Source organism: Chiloscyllium plagiosum, unplaced genomic scaffold, assembly GCF_037043375.1.
Source record: "Chiloscyllium plagiosum isolate Xiang-an unplaced genomic scaffold, Cpla_swu_hap1 HiC_scaffold_26, whole genome shotgun sequence".
Lineage (NCBI taxonomy): Eukaryota > Metazoa > Chordata > Chondrichthyes > Orectolobiformes > Hemiscylliidae > Chiloscyllium > Chiloscyllium plagiosum.
The window spans coordinates 12809255-12824590 of NW_028270164.1; the positions used below are offsets into that span (position 1 = coordinate 12809255).

Genomic DNA, 15336 nt, shown 5'->3' on the forward strand with positions numbered 1-15336 from the left:
GCCATATTGGATTTGGTACTCGGTAATGAACCGGGACAAGTGGTGGGCTTGTTAGTGGGTGAACATTTTGGTGATGGTGACCACAATTCTGTGACTTTCACCTTGGTTATGGAGAGAGATAGGTGCGCACAACAAGGTAGATTTTATAATTGGGGGAAGGGAAATTACGATGCTGTAAGGCAGGATTTGAGGAGCATACGTTGGGAGCATAGGCTGTCAGGGAAGGATGTGGTGGAAATGTGGAACTTTTTCAAAGAGCAGATACGACGTGTCCATGATATGTATGTACCTATTAGGCAGGAAAGAAATGGTCGAGTGAGGGAGCCTTGGTTGACGAGAGAGGTTGAATGTCTGGTAAAGAGGAAGAAGGAGGCTTACATAAGGTTGAGGAAACAAGATTCAGACAGAGCAGTGGAGGGATACAGGATAGCCAGAAGGGACCTGAAGAAAGGGATTAGGAGAGCTAAGAGAGGGCATGAAAAATCCTTGGCGGATAGGATTAAGGATAACCCAAGGCATTTTATGCGTATGTGAGAAACCTGAGAATGACGAGAACGAGGGTAGGTCCGATCAAGGACAGTAGTGGGAGACTGTGTATTGAGTCGGAAGAGATAGGAGAGGTCTTGAACAAGTACTTCTCTTCAGTATTTACGAACGAGAGGGACCGTATTGTAGAAGAGGAGAGTGTGAAATGGACTGGTAAGCTAGAAGAGATACCTGTTAGGAAGGAAGATGTGTTGGACATTTTGAACAACTTGAGGATAGGCAAGTCCCCCGGGCCTGACGGGATATATCCTAGGATTATGTGGGAAGCAAGAGAGGAAATTGCAGTACCGTTGGCAATGATCTTCTCGTCTTCACTGGCAACGGGGGTGGTACCAGGGGACTGGAGAGTAGCGAATGTTGTGCCCCTGTTCAAAAAAGGGAATAGGGATAATCCCGGGAATTACAGTCCTGTTAGTCTTACTTCTGTGGTAGGCAAAGTAATGGAAAGGGTACTGAGGGATAGGATTTACGAGTATCTGGAAAGACACTGCTTGATTAGGGACAGCCAGCACGGATTTGTGAAGGGTAGGTCTTGCCTTACAAGTCTTATTGAATTCTTCGAGGAGGTGACCAAGCATGTGGATGAGGGTAGAGCAGTGGATGTAGTGTACATGGATTTTAGTAAGGCATTTGATAAGGTTCCCCATGGTAGGCTTATGCGGAAAGTCAGGAGGCATGGGATAGAGGGAAATTTGGCCAATTGGATAGAAAACTGGCTAACCGGTCGAAGGCAGAGAGTGGTGGTAGATGGTAAATATTCAGCCTGGAGCCCAGTTACAAGTGGAGTTCCGCAGGGATCAGTTCTGGGTCCTCTGCTGTTTGTTATTTTTATTAATGACTTAGATGAGGGAGTCGAAGGGTGGGTCAGTAAATTTGCAGATGATACGAAGATAGGTGGAGTTGTGGACAGTGAGGAGGGCTGTTGTCGGCTGCAGAGGGACTTAGATATGATGCAGAGCTGGGCTGAGGAGTGGCAGATGGAGTTCAACCCTGCCAAGTGTGAGGTTGTCCATTTTGGAAGAACAAATAAGAATGCGGAATACAGGGTTAATGGTAGGGTTCTTAGTCAGGTGGAGGAACAGAGGGATCTTGGGGTCTATGTACATAGATCTTTGAAGGTTGCCACTCAGGTGGATAGAGTTTGTAAGAAGGCCTATGGAGTATTATCGTTCATTAGCAGAGGGATTGAATTCAAGAGTCGTGAAGTGATGTTGCAGCTGTACAGGACTTTGGTTAGGCCACAGTTGGAGTACTGTGTGCAGTTCTGGTCGCCTCACTTTAGGAAAGATGTGGAAGCTTTGGAGAGGGTGCAGAGAAGATTTACCAGGATGTTGCCTGGAATGAAGAGGAAGTCGTATGAGGATAGGTTGAGAGTTCTCGGCCTTTTCTCGTTGGAACGGCGAAGGATGAGGGGTGACTTGATAGAGGTTTATAAGATGATCAGAGGAATAGATAGAGTGGACAGTCAGAAACTTTTTCCCCGGGTACAACAGAGTATTACAAGGGGACATAAATTTAAGGTGAAGGGTGGAAGGTATAGGGGAGATGTCAGGGGTGGGTTCTTTACCCAGAGAGTGGTGGGGGCATGGAATGCGCTGCCCGTGGGAGTGGTAGAGTCAGAATCATTGGCGACCTTTAAGCGGCATTTGGATAGGTACATGGATGGGTACTTAATCTAGGTTAGAAGTTCGGCACAACATCGTGGGCCGAAGGGCCTGTTCTGTGCTGTATTGTTCTATGTTCTATGTTCTATGTTCTATGTTCTAACATCCATTGTGTCCTATATATAATATTCCATACTGTACAAAATTGTCAAAAACAATGTATGTTACAATAAATGCACATTTCATGTCTTCTACCTTACAAGCCATGTAATTTCCCAATACAAACCGCATTATCGATTACATGAGGTGGACAACAATCATTTGACGCTATGCACATTGACCATAGATATTTTGCTAGTTTGTGTTGGTATTTATACCTCAATGAATAAGAAAGATTTTCTAGTCAATGAGATGGTCAGTGTTTATTGGGTTTTGACTGTGCTTGCATTGGTTGCTGTTTTTCCTTACTTTACAACTGGAACAAGATGTCAGAAAACCTTTGTTCGTTGTGGAAGTCATGCTGAGGCCATGTAAGATGCCATATAAAGGTGAAACCTTTTACTCTTATGAAATAGTTTACCGTCTTTCTACATATCAATACGTTGACAAATTGTATTAAGTGTAGCTATTGCAATTTCTGGGAGTAATCCTTACATCCTACTTTTGCTGAAAACTGCGGAGGTAAATAAGTTTCTTCCCCTTTATGAAGACTGGTCTCTGACTGAAACAAAGACATTTTTCTAATTCCATTTTATCAAATCACATGCATGTATAAAACTTGTTTAGACCTCTGATGATCCGTTATATATGATTTCATACACCAGAAATATGAACTTTCACGAACTTTGATTCATAGTGCTCTGGTCAACCTTTTGTTAAAATTTGGGGGATAAGATTAAGTTGTTCAACCTTTACATCTTTAGATTAGATTACATTACAGTGTGGAAACAGGCTCTTCGGCCCAACAGGTCCACACCGATCCTCCGAAGAGCAACTCACCCAGACCCATTCCCCTACATTTACCCCTTCACCTAACACTACGAGCAATTTGGCACGGCCAATCCACCTGACCTGCACATCTTTGGACTGTGGGAGGAAACCGGAGCACCCGGAGGAAACCCACACAGACACAGGGAGAGTGTGCAAACTCCACACAGAGTTTGCACATTCTTGTTTGGCTCTCAGCGGACCTTCTGTATCCACAAATGCTTGATCACTAAGACAACCTATTTCTATGACTGTGGTATCACTTGTTCTCATCTATCTGCTGTGTAAACCTTCAGAGTCATACAGCATGCAAACGGACCCTTTGGTCCAACCAATCCATGCTGAACATAATCCCAAACAAAACTAGCCCCACCCCTTACTCATATCCCTCCAAACATTTCCTATTTATGTACTCATCTAAATGTCTTTTAAAAATTGTAACTGTGCCTGCATCCGTTACTTCCTCAGGAAGTTCACTCCACACATGAAAGACCTTTTGTGTAAAAGATTTGCCCCTCATGACTTTTTAAAGTCTCTCTCCTCTCACTACTGCCTTTTTCTTTCCCCTCTAGACACAATACTCTAAACCTTTCCTGGCCACCTACCCACATCTTCCACACTCTATTAACTAAAGCTTGTTTAAAGGTGGCATGATGGCTCAATGGTTAGCAATGCAGTCTCACAGTGCTGGGGACCCGCGTTCAATTCTAGCCTTGGGTAACTGTCTGTGTACAGTTTGTACATTGTCTGTGTGGGTTTTCTCTGGGTGCTCCAGTTTCCTCCTACAATCCAAAGTTGTGCAGGTCAGGTGGATTGACCATGCTAAATTGCTCCTAGTGTTAGTCAGAGAGAAATAGCTCTGAGTGGATTACTGCTCAGAGGGTTGGTGTGCACTTGTTGGGCTGAATGGCCTTTTCCACTCTGGAGGGAATCTAATCTAATCTAAAACTCTCCTATCTGTATCCTTCCTTACCTCAAGTCCTTTACATCTATCAACCTGTGCTGACTAATCTATATTGGACTCTTCATCCAATGCCCTAAATTTGAAATTCTTATCTATGTCTTGAATCCCTCCTTGGCCTCTTCCTTTGTTTCTCCAACCTTACAATCAAATCAGAGATCTACATTCTTCCGTGCTTGTAACTCCAGTTTCCTTTGCCCCCACTACACACATACATTCCCCCCACCACCACCACGTCCCACCATTGCTCGCCATGTCTCCTGTTGTCTAGTCCCAAGGCTCAGAAACTCCCTGCCTAAACTTCTCCACCTCTCCCTTTTTAAAAATAATGTTGCCTAAAACTAACTCCTTTGACCAAGATATTGATGTCAATGCCTCTTTCACTGACTTTGGTATCAATGTTCATCTCATTATGTTCTTACAAAACACCTTAAGATGTTTTATGAAGTTAAGGAGTGATACATAGGAAACATCTTGCTTTGTTATTCAATAATAAATTTACCTAATCATCATGAGCACTCTATGATTTACTTTGAAAACCCAAGAACTCAATCAATCAATCAAAACAAAAAGCTGAAGCATTGGTTCATGTTGTCAATCTAGATCATAGGTGACCTCAAGTCCAAAGGGACTACATTAAGATTAAGCAAGACCTCTTCTTCATTTGTCATTTCATTGGAAAGGAATGTTGTTCAAACCTTAGATATTAACAACATGAGAAATAATGGAGAAGTTCAGGCAGGGAGTTTCTGAGCCTTGGGACTAGACAACAGGAGACATGGCGAGCAATGGTGGGATGTGGTGGTGGTGGGGGGAATGTAGGGGTGGAGTGTGGGCGGCACGGTGGCACAGTGGTTAGCACTGCTGCCTCACAGCGCCAGAGACCCGGGTTCAATTCCCGCCTCAGGCGACTGACTGTGTGGAGTTTGCACGTTCTCCCCGTGTCTGCGTGGGTTTCCTCCGGGTGCTCCGGTTTCCTCCCACATCACAAAAGATGTGCAGGGTCAGGTGAATTGGCCATGCTAAATTGCCCGTAGTGTTAGGTAAGGGGTAAATGTAGGGGTATGGGTGGGTTTCGCTTCGGCGGGTCGGTGTGGACTTGTTGGGCCGAAGGGCCTGTTTCCACACTGTAATCTAATCTAATCTAATTGCATGAAGTGGTCAATTAGTACTTTGACCTGTTCTACCACTCAATGAGATCAAGGTTGATATTCTACTCAAATCATTTTCCTGCATTATCCCCATATTCCATGATGAATTTGATACATAGAAATCTTTCAAACTCTGTCCTGAATAAACTCAATGATAGCCTTCACAGCTATCTTAAGTAGAGGACTCCAGGGATTCACCAACCTCTTAATGAAGAAATTCTTCCTCATCCCGGTCACAGAGTCATAAAATCTAAATAATGAAGCCTTAATCTAGGCGCTAAAGAATAAACTCTTTATTTTGACAGTGCCCATACCTGCACCCCTGAGTCTAGATCAATAAGTCAGGGGAGACGCCCATTCCTATATTTAGCCTGTCAAGTTTGTAAGTCTTCGTATGTTTAAACAAGATCACTTCTCATTCGCCTACATTCCAGAGAATAAAGGCCCAATCTATTTCATCTCTTTTTATAAAATAATCCCTCCATCTCAGGAATGAGTATACTTGTTATTCAGATGTAAAACTGCATGAAGTCCATCTGGGTAAACATTTCAAACACAGTTCCTTCCCTGTTGTGAACCATTTAGTTAAGCCCACCTAATCCATGGCTCTTAGAAATGAATAAAAGGTTGCAGTTTCAAGCCTTACTGTAGAATTTGAGCACAATATTAAGGCTGACATTCTTGTGCAGTACTGAGGGACTGCTACAGTGTTGGAAGTGCTAACTTTTAGATGGTTGTTAAACTGAGACTCTATCTGCCCCCTCAAGTGACATTAAAAAGGTATTACTCTATTTCTAAAAGTATTCCAGCCAATATGTATCATTCAATCAACAGCAGAAAGAGGTATCCCAGAAGTCATTCCAGACTTGAAAAGTTAACTCTGTTTCTCTCTCCACAGGTGCATCCAGACCTGCTGAGTTTCTCCAGCATTCTCTTTGTCTGTTTTAATTTTCCAGCATCCAGTGTATTTTGCCTCTCGCATTTTTCACAGAATGACTTCTCTGGTAACTATCACATTGCTGTTTGTGGGAGCATGCTGTGTGCAAATTGGCTCCTGTGTTTCCTACAACAATGACCACCCTTCATTGAGTGAAGAGTGCTTTGGGATGTCATGGATTTGTAGAGATGTACAGCATGGAAACATACCCTTTGATCCAACTCGTCCATGCTGACCAGATATCCTAAGTGGCTATGTTAAAATAAAATCACAGAGCACCAGGTTATAGTCCAACAGATTTATTTGGAAGCACTAGCTTTCAGAGCGCTGTTGGATTATAACCTGGTGTTGTGTGATTTTTAATTTTGTACACCCCAGTCCAAAATCATAAGTGGCTACCGAAAGTGCTACATGAAGGCAAGTCGTCCTTCATGCAAAACCATTTTATGTAAATATTACGATTATTCTGTGAGGTTAAAGGTCACAACTGTGGTTATAATCTATTTGTCCTTGTGCACACACTGACTACTTTCCAAATTCATTTGTCGTGTAATTAGTGGAAGCTCTAGTAAAGTTGGAAACTCAGCAAAGCGAGGCACTGACAAGATCTGTTTTGTTCTGCACTGATTACAAAGCTTTTGCACCGCATATTGGTTCCGTGCCAGAGCCTCTCACACACATATAGATACTGTACTGAATATTTCCAGCGCTAGGACCCCAGGGGAAACCACTTCTCACCATCTCGCCGACACCCTTCAGTTCAGCATCACTCGGCGAGCGCGTCCCATGAGAATTGCAGGGAAATTGAACTTTAATTAAAAACTTCCCCGCGAATATTTGCAGAACCAGCAGCGGGAAAATCATCGGGAGAGCAGCTCACAGACCTTGGACTATAGGCGAAGTTTTGAAGAGTCTTTATACTCATTTCTTCCAAAGAAGAAACTTGAAGATTTACTCCGAGATTTAATCTGTTTCCAATCAACATCGATTCGTTTCTGACAATATTTCGGAAGATACCATCTTATGGTGTCAATGGTGGCGAGTGCAACATCTTCTTTGAAAAGTTCCTGGGAATTTTATATTTGCATTTGTCTTTTGGGAATTACATTTTGTAAAGATTTTGCTTTACTTGTCTTTTGGGGTTATATTTTAATTTTTTGTGCATTTTTCTGTTGGAGTTACATTTTTGAACGATACTTTTTATATAAATCTTTTGGAGTTACATTTTTAAAAAATATATATTTTTACATTAGTTCTTTGGAGTTATATTTTTAACAATATTTTTATATTGATCTTTTGGAGTTACGTTTTAAGATTTCTTTAAACATTTATCTTTGGAGCTACATGTTTTAAATGATATTTTTAAATCGGTCTTTTGGAGTAATATTTTTTAAAAATTTAAATTAGTTTTTTGGAGTTACATTTTAAAGTTATTTTTACATTTATTTTAGGAGTTATATTTTTAAAAGTCTTTTTTTACATTAGTCTTTTGGAGTTACATTTTGAAATGATATCTTTGACATTTATATTTGGAGTTACGTTTTAAAAAGATACTTTCAGCTTTGTCGTTTAAAGTTACATTTTAATGTTTTTACCTTAATCTTTCTGAGTTACATTTTTATAAACTTTTTTTACATTTATCTTTTGAAATTACATTTTCTAAAACTTTTTTTTAACTTTTTTTTTACATGTTGCGGATGGCCTCTCCACTGCGTCTTTTTTGAAGTTACATTTTTAATTTTATTCCAGTAATCTTTTGGAGTTAGGTTTTATCAATGAATTTTTTGCGTTAGTCTTTTGGAGTTTGGTGCTAAAAAGTGAATTGGAAGATTTCCCTTCCTCACTCGCTGCCTGACCATGCTGGGTAGCAGTGACTCTGGCCCTGGCCGGAGGACCTCGTGGTTGGTCAGCGCCTTGTCCCATCACTTCGGCCCCGAGGGCGGCCAAGTGGACAACGAGATTGTGGTGTTGGCCACCGGCCTTGACCAGTACCTGCAGGAGATCTTCCACCACTTGGACTACGAGGGGGACGGGCTGGTGTCGGGCGAGGACTTTCGGGCTCTGTGCTTTGTGCTGGGGCTGGAGGATGGGGTGGAAGGGCCGCCCGAGGCGGTCACCTTCCGGCACTTCCACGCCCTCCTGTGCGAACCTTTCCACGGCCTCTTGGGTCGGGGGGAGCCAGGGCTGCGGCTGCCCGTCAGTAAAGAGACAGAGCACATAGAGAGGCAGATCCAGCTGCGGTGTCCTCGCCGGAGGAGGAGAAAGAGGAGCGTGTCCTTCCAGCTACCCCGGCAGGGAGGCGCACAGGAGGAGGAGGAGGAGGAGGAGGGGAGCCCCGGGGCACAGCAAGATCCCAGTGCGAGGGAGCTGGAGAATGCCAGCCTGCGGGAGTTGGTGGAGGATCTCCGGGGCGCCTTGCAGAGCAGCGATGCCCGCTGCCTGGCTCTGGAAGTCGGCCTCCACAAAGCCATCACTGGCCTCCCCGGGGCTCCGAGGCACCAGAGGCGGCAGCTCCAGGAGCCCCGGCCGCCCGGACTGAGCTGCCCGGGCTCCCGCCACCTGCTCCGGGAGCTGGAGCTGATCCGCTCGTCCCGGGACGGTCAGCTGGACGAGGCGAGGCGCCTGAACCGGCAGCTGGAGCAGGAGCTGCGGGACGCTCACTGCCGCCTCGGGCACCGGGAGCACCGGCTCGCCGCCCTCCGAGCCGAGCACGGCCGGCTCCGGGCTCAAGCCGAGAGGGTGACCTCCGCTCTCCGGGCCGCCCTGAGCAACGTGAAGGAGCTGGAGAGGAGAGTCCGGCAGCTGCCTCTGTTAGAGAGCCGGCTCCAGGAGCTGGAAGACCAACTACAGCTGGACAGGTCAGTGCACACTCTCTCTCATTCCCAGGGACTGTTCTAATGCAGTGGTAATGTCCCTGCCTGTGAGCCACAAGACTAAGGTTCCCATCCTAATTCATTCCAACATCACACCTCAAACTGCTCCAGTACACACTGGTAATGTCCCTGCCTGTGAGCCAGAAGAGCCATTTTACCATCCCAGTGTCATAATACATCAAAAGATATAAAAGAGACCTAAGGGGCAACGTTTTCACACAGAGGATGGTACTTGTATGGAATAAGCTGCCAGACGAAGTGGTGGGAGCTGATACAATTGCAACATTTAAAAGGCATCTGGACGGGTATATAAATAGGAAGGGTTTGGAGGGATATGGGCCGGGTGCTGGCAGGTGGGACTAGATTGGGTTGGGATATCTGGTCGGCATGGACGGGTTGGACCGAAGGGTCTGTTTCCATGCTGTACATCTCTATGACTCTATATCCTGAACTGCTGCAGTGCACAGTGGTTGTGTCCTTGCCTCTGAGTCAGAAACCCCAGGTTTACATCCACATGTCATAATAAATCTGAACACATTGTTTTTAAATCAATGTATTTTTCACACTCAAAGGTATTCTTATGCATGGTGGTAGTTTCCTTGTCTCTGAACTAAAAGTCTCAAATCCCCATCCTAATGTCACAATACAGCTGAACAGGTTGATTTTAAAAATATACCTCTTATCAGACATTAAGAGAAACAGCATCCTGTCCATAGTGAATTCTTTACACTCCATTTCTAATTGACAGCAGAGCCCCTTGGATTTTGGAACAAGTAAAGTCATTCTAGTTCTACTTGACCATAATGCTGATCTGTCATCAGAGAGTGTGGTGGCGGTTTAACCTGAGGGTCTCAAACCTCAGGTGAGGGGAGAGATTGAGGAGAGTCCTTTGTGGTAAACTCAGCCAATGCAGGAATCAAGCCCACACTGTTGGTGCCACTCTGCATCACAAAATCAGCCATGAGCTGATCAACCTCTTGCAGCAAGTGAATGACCAATGAACCAGTTCAAAAGATCAGTCATATTAGAGCTGAAACATTAACTACGTCTCTCACTCCACAGATACTGGCAGACTTGCTGAGTTTCTTCAGCACTTTCTCCGTTTATTTCAGATTTGCAGCAGTATTTTGCTTTTATTTAATTGACTTCAACTTATTTTTTGTGTGAGGATGGTGGGGGGGTGGGCGGGGGGGGTAGCTTGTTTGAAAACCACCTCAGACCATTCAGATACAAGTTATTTCTGTTGCCTGCTCAGATGTGTACTGTACACTTACCAAAGATGCACTCAGTTTGAATCATCTGCTCTCGGCTCTAATGACAGACAAGAGCCGGGGGCCACAGCCTCCAGTTCCACTTTGCCCCCGTAACATAGAAGGTATGAGAGTGAAGACTTCTTATGTTACCCATTGTAATTGTGGAAATGTTTTGGAGTTTGTAACAGGTTTGTCATTGTATTTTTTGGAAATTACCTGGAGAAAGTGTCCCCTTTCGGAATTCATTGTCAGGTTGTGGTTGTCAATATAAAAGACAGTGTTTGTTGATCGCCTCGTAAAGAGATTGTGTAACTTCTCAGAATCACAGAAGGGTTACGGCACAAGAGGAGGCCATTGCCTCCAGCTAATTAAATGAGTTCATTGACCAGTATCCATGTCCTGGAGTTCTGCATTTCCTTTTACTTGACCTGCAGTAGTGAATATAATGTGGCATATGAACAATGATGAATACACCATAGACTACCACATCAATGTCTGCTAATATTTCAACCAAATCATTTCAAAAACAATACGTCTCATATATGTAGTTAAAAATCACACAACACCTGGTTATAGTCCAACAGGTTTAATTGGAAGCACACTAGCTTTCGGAGCGTTGCTCCTTCATCAGGTGATAGTGGAGGGCTCAATCCTAATACACGGAATTTATAGCAAAAATTTATAGTGTGATGTAACTGAAATTATACATTGAAAAATACCTTGATTGTCTGTTGAGTCTTTCATCTGTTTGAATATCATGAAACTATCATGGTATTCAAACTTTTTAACTTTGTACACCCCAGTCCAACACCGGCACCTCCAAATCATGTCTCATATATATGTTCCTTATCCATTTGACTCCAAATCTAAACATTGCCTTCCAAAAGGAGCCACTTAATTTTGTTTTATTTGTTCATGGCATGTGCGCGTCATTGGCCAAGCCATCCCTGGTTGCTCCTGACATGGTGATGGCAAGTTGCCTTCTCAAATTGTTGCAGTCCTGGGCTTGTGGGTACACCCATAAAGTCAGACAGAGAGAGAGAGAGAGTTCCAATTCGAATTGTTCATATTGAATTATAAACGAATAATGACTTTAAAACCAAAAGCGATTTACTGAGAGAGACTTTTTTACAACTCATTGATGATACGGGTGCTTCACAGACTCGGCCAGTAAATGCCCTTCCTAATTGCCCATGTGAAGTTGGTGTTGAGCTGCCAGATTGAATAGCTACATTCCTTAATGTGTAGGTACATCCACAGTGACATTAGAGAAGAAGCTCCAGGATTTTGACTCAGCAACTGTGTATTTCCAGGCCAGGATGGTGAGTGGCCTGGGCTACTTCTAAGGGATGGAGTTCCCCGGCACATGCAGCTCTGACCATATTGGCTCTAGAGAGCTGTGATCAATCTTGGAGGACTTACGACCATTGACAGGTGTGACTTGTGTGCTTTGTGGTAACACCAATGGATCAATGGACATCTTCGGTGGAATCATTAGCAGGTCCCAAAAGGAGCAGCCAGAAAGTAGGTGTTGATGTTTCTATCAAATTAAAAGCACAGTTTGCAGCTTTGGAAATGATAAAGATTGGAGTGCAGCAAAACCTGGTTTACTGTATTCAAGTGTCCTGTGGTTACCGGAATTTGCTAGCTGCCATTTGGTTAGCCAAACAGTTGATTGTTGGAGATCCCGGTCTGAAGGAATGTGCAATGTTTACAGACTCTCCTGAAGGTCAGGCAGCATCAGAGGAGCAGGAGAACCGACGTTTCGAGCATAAGCCCTGATTCTCCTGCTCCTCTGATGTTGCCTGACCTGCTGTGGTTTTCCAGCAACATACTCTCGATTCTGATCTCCAGCGTCTGCAGTCCTCACTTTCTCTTAGACTCTCCTGAAGATTTGATGGGAAAGTGAGAGAATACTTCCCCCACCTCCTCCAACCCTCCCCACCCCCCCCACCAACCAACCAAGAAGTTCAATCCTGTGGTTTGGTTTGGATTGTCTGTGAGGGAGTAGTATGCCATGTTCTTTGGGACTGCGCTTGTTGGAGTTTAGAAGGATGAGAAAGGAACCCTCATTGAAACTGACAGAAGACTGAGGGACCTGCATCGAGTGGACATGGAGAAAATGTTTTCAAGAGTAGGTAAGACTACGACCCTAGGGCACAGCCTCACAGTGAAATACTGTAATGCCCCTTTCAAACCGAGACGAAGAATTTATTTGCCAGAGGTTGGTGAATCTGTGGAACTCATGGCCTCAGAAGGCTGAGAAGACCAAGTCATTGAGTGTATTTAAGTCAGAGATCAAGAGCTTCTTCATTAGTAAGGGGATCAAGAGTTATGTGGAGAATGCAGGAAAATGGGTTTGAGAAACATATCAGCTATGATTGAACGGCAGAGTAAACTCGATGGGCTGTATGGCCTAACTCAGCTCCTATATCTTATGGAATGGAGTGAGGTGTATGAAAGATGAGGAAACAGTAAATCTATGTAATATCAAAGAATGTCCCAAACATTTTACACCCAATTAAATACTTCGCTGATATAATGTAGGATATGTATCAGCTAAATCGCACACAGTAACTTCTCACAAACAGATTAATGACCAAATATATGTTGTGCTGATAATATTAAATGGAGCGAAGCAAATCAACCTGCATCAAATTGAATGGGCCAACATGAAGTGTAGCTGAATAGAATGGAACTGAAATAATGTAATAAGTTGATGTTGGAAGCCTGTCCCTAACAGAAAGGGGCTAATTGGCAATCAGTCCGTATTGTGATCCATCTTTGGAAAAGGCAGCTGATAAAACAGTCACAATTTCTTCACAACCAATTACAGTACCTGCAGTGTGCTATTGTACACAACTTTAAAGATGAGTGAAATGGTCTGGGCTTGTTGAGTGTTTTGCAAGAGATTTCTGCTGCCATCAGCTGTCTGTAAAATGGTCTTTATTTGCATGAAACCACAGCAACTTGTAACATTCTATTAGGAGGCATAGATTGTCTGCTAATGTCAGCACAACTGAACAACTGAGTTACACAATAGAGAATGCAGCAAATGTACTACTCACCTCACAAGGCAAAATGAAAGATTCTCCAGTGTCCGCACAAAGAAGTGTGAGATGAGAATATGTAACAGCAGAAATCAGAATCTTTGTTGTATGGAAACACAATGAGTTTTCAGTCACATCTTTTGTCTATATGTTTGACATTCATTCCCTCCATGAGGAAATTCTCCTTTTAGAATACTAGAACATTACAGTGCAGTATAGGCCCTTCGGCCCTTGATATTGCACTGAACTGTGGAAATAACCTGAATTCTATGTAACCTACACTATTCCATTTTCATCCATATGTTTATCCAATGACCATTTAAATGTCCTTAAAGTTGGTGAGTCTACTCCTGTTGCAGACAGTGCATTCCACACCCCTACTACTCTCTGAGTAAATAAACTAGCTCTGACATCTGTCCTATATCTATCACCCCTCAATTTAAAGCTACATCCCCTCGGGTTAGCCATCACTATCAAGGGAAAAGGCTCTCACTGTCCACCCTATCTAACCCTCTGATTATTTTATATGTCTCAATTAAGTCACCTGTCAACCTTCGCTCTAACGAAACCAGCCTCAAATCCCTCATTAGACTTTCCCTCCATACCAGGCAACATCTGAGTAAATCTCCTCTGAACCCTTTCCAAAGCTTCCACATCCTTCTTATAATGTAGTGGCCAGATCTGTATGCAATACTCCAACTGCGGCCGCACCAGAGTTTTGTACAGCTGCAACATAACCTCATGGCTCTGAAGCTCAATCCATCTACACACTGTATGCCTTCTTAACAAACCTATCAACCTGGTTGGCAACTTCCAGGGATCTATGTACATGGACACTGAGGTCTCTCTGCTCATCTGCACAGCCAAGAATCTTACCATTAGCCCAGTGCTCTTTATTTCTGTTGCTACTTCCAAAGTGAATCACCTCGCGCTTTTCCACATTAAACTCCATTTGCCACCTCTCAGCCCAGCTCTGCAGCTTATCTATGTCCTTCTGTAACCTGCAACATCCTTCGTCACTTTCCACAACTCCACCGACCTTAGTGTTATTGTTGTTTAATTCTGTCCTATGCACTCACAAATTACTTCTCTAATCCACTGAATTTCTTGACACCGAAGGCAGTCAACACTTGGAACAGGTTGTCTGAAGAATGGTTCCGATCAGGATAGAGGACTCATTTTCGAAAAAAAAAGAACAAAATGAATTCGTAGAAAGACAGTGAACTTTGTATTTGAAAGGTGGAGTCCACTGGGGGCAAAGTGATTTCTTTAACCAAAATTAAATTTTTTCAAACCCAGCCCATGTTACTTTAGTTACAACAAAGTGGTATGGGACTCAGTGATGCTGAGTTTACATCGCACATTCCAAATGACCTGACATGTATCTTCTGATGCAGTTCATTTTATGAAGGTTATGAGATCATGGTGATGGGAAGAGAATTTGTAGCTTTCTCGGATCAGTTCATTGGCATAATTTCTCAAAGTCTCAGGTGCTGATTTGTACTTGTGCAGGGAACAGAAAATTGTGGCAGATGCAGAAATTCAATGATATATACAGTTAAAATGAGGAGGGATAAAAGGGCCTCTCAAACCACTGATAACTGAAAGAAGATAGCATGGAAAAGGACTGCGAAAGGAAACATTACATCTAGGTTTGGATTTGAAGGCAATTGATGAGTCAGCCTAGCTCTCAGTTCCTGTTGGGGATCACTGAAGTGGAAGTGATATCATTCTCCCCATCCTCAAAGATCAGTATTGTAGTATGTCTGGGAAGAGGTGGAAGCCAGTCAGCGAATACTGCAGTATAGTAATTGTAGTCAACCTGATTAGACAATTGTATGCCGTACCTCCTGGGCAAGTGGGACTTGAAGCTGGACCACCTGGCTCAGAGGTAAGGGCAATGCCTATGTTCCTCAAGGTGTTGTGTTAAACCGGAATGTGAATGTGCTAATGTTGATAATGGAGATTATATCA

At 43.5% G+C, this 15336-nt stretch overlaps 1 protein-coding gene across 3 annotated transcripts in view; it reads left to right on the plus strand.

The window, feature by feature from the left end:
- The first annotated feature begins 6905 nt into the window (after positions 1 to 6905).
- Positions 6906 to 15336, plus strand: part of LOC122563058 (EF-hand and coiled-coil domain-containing protein 1-like) — a 29560-nt gene continuing 21129 nt past the window's right edge. The window contains exon 1 of one of the 3 annotated variants that reach the window (XM_043716412.2): positions 6906 to 9044. In XM_043716412.2, the coding sequence (XP_043572347.2) occupies positions 8044 to 9044 (1001 nt within the window). In that variant the 5' untranslated portion in view covers positions 6906 to 8043. The remainder of the gene's footprint in view (positions 9045 to 15336) is intronic. The other 2 variants (XM_043716411.2, XM_043716410.2) reach the window with 2 other exon arrangements.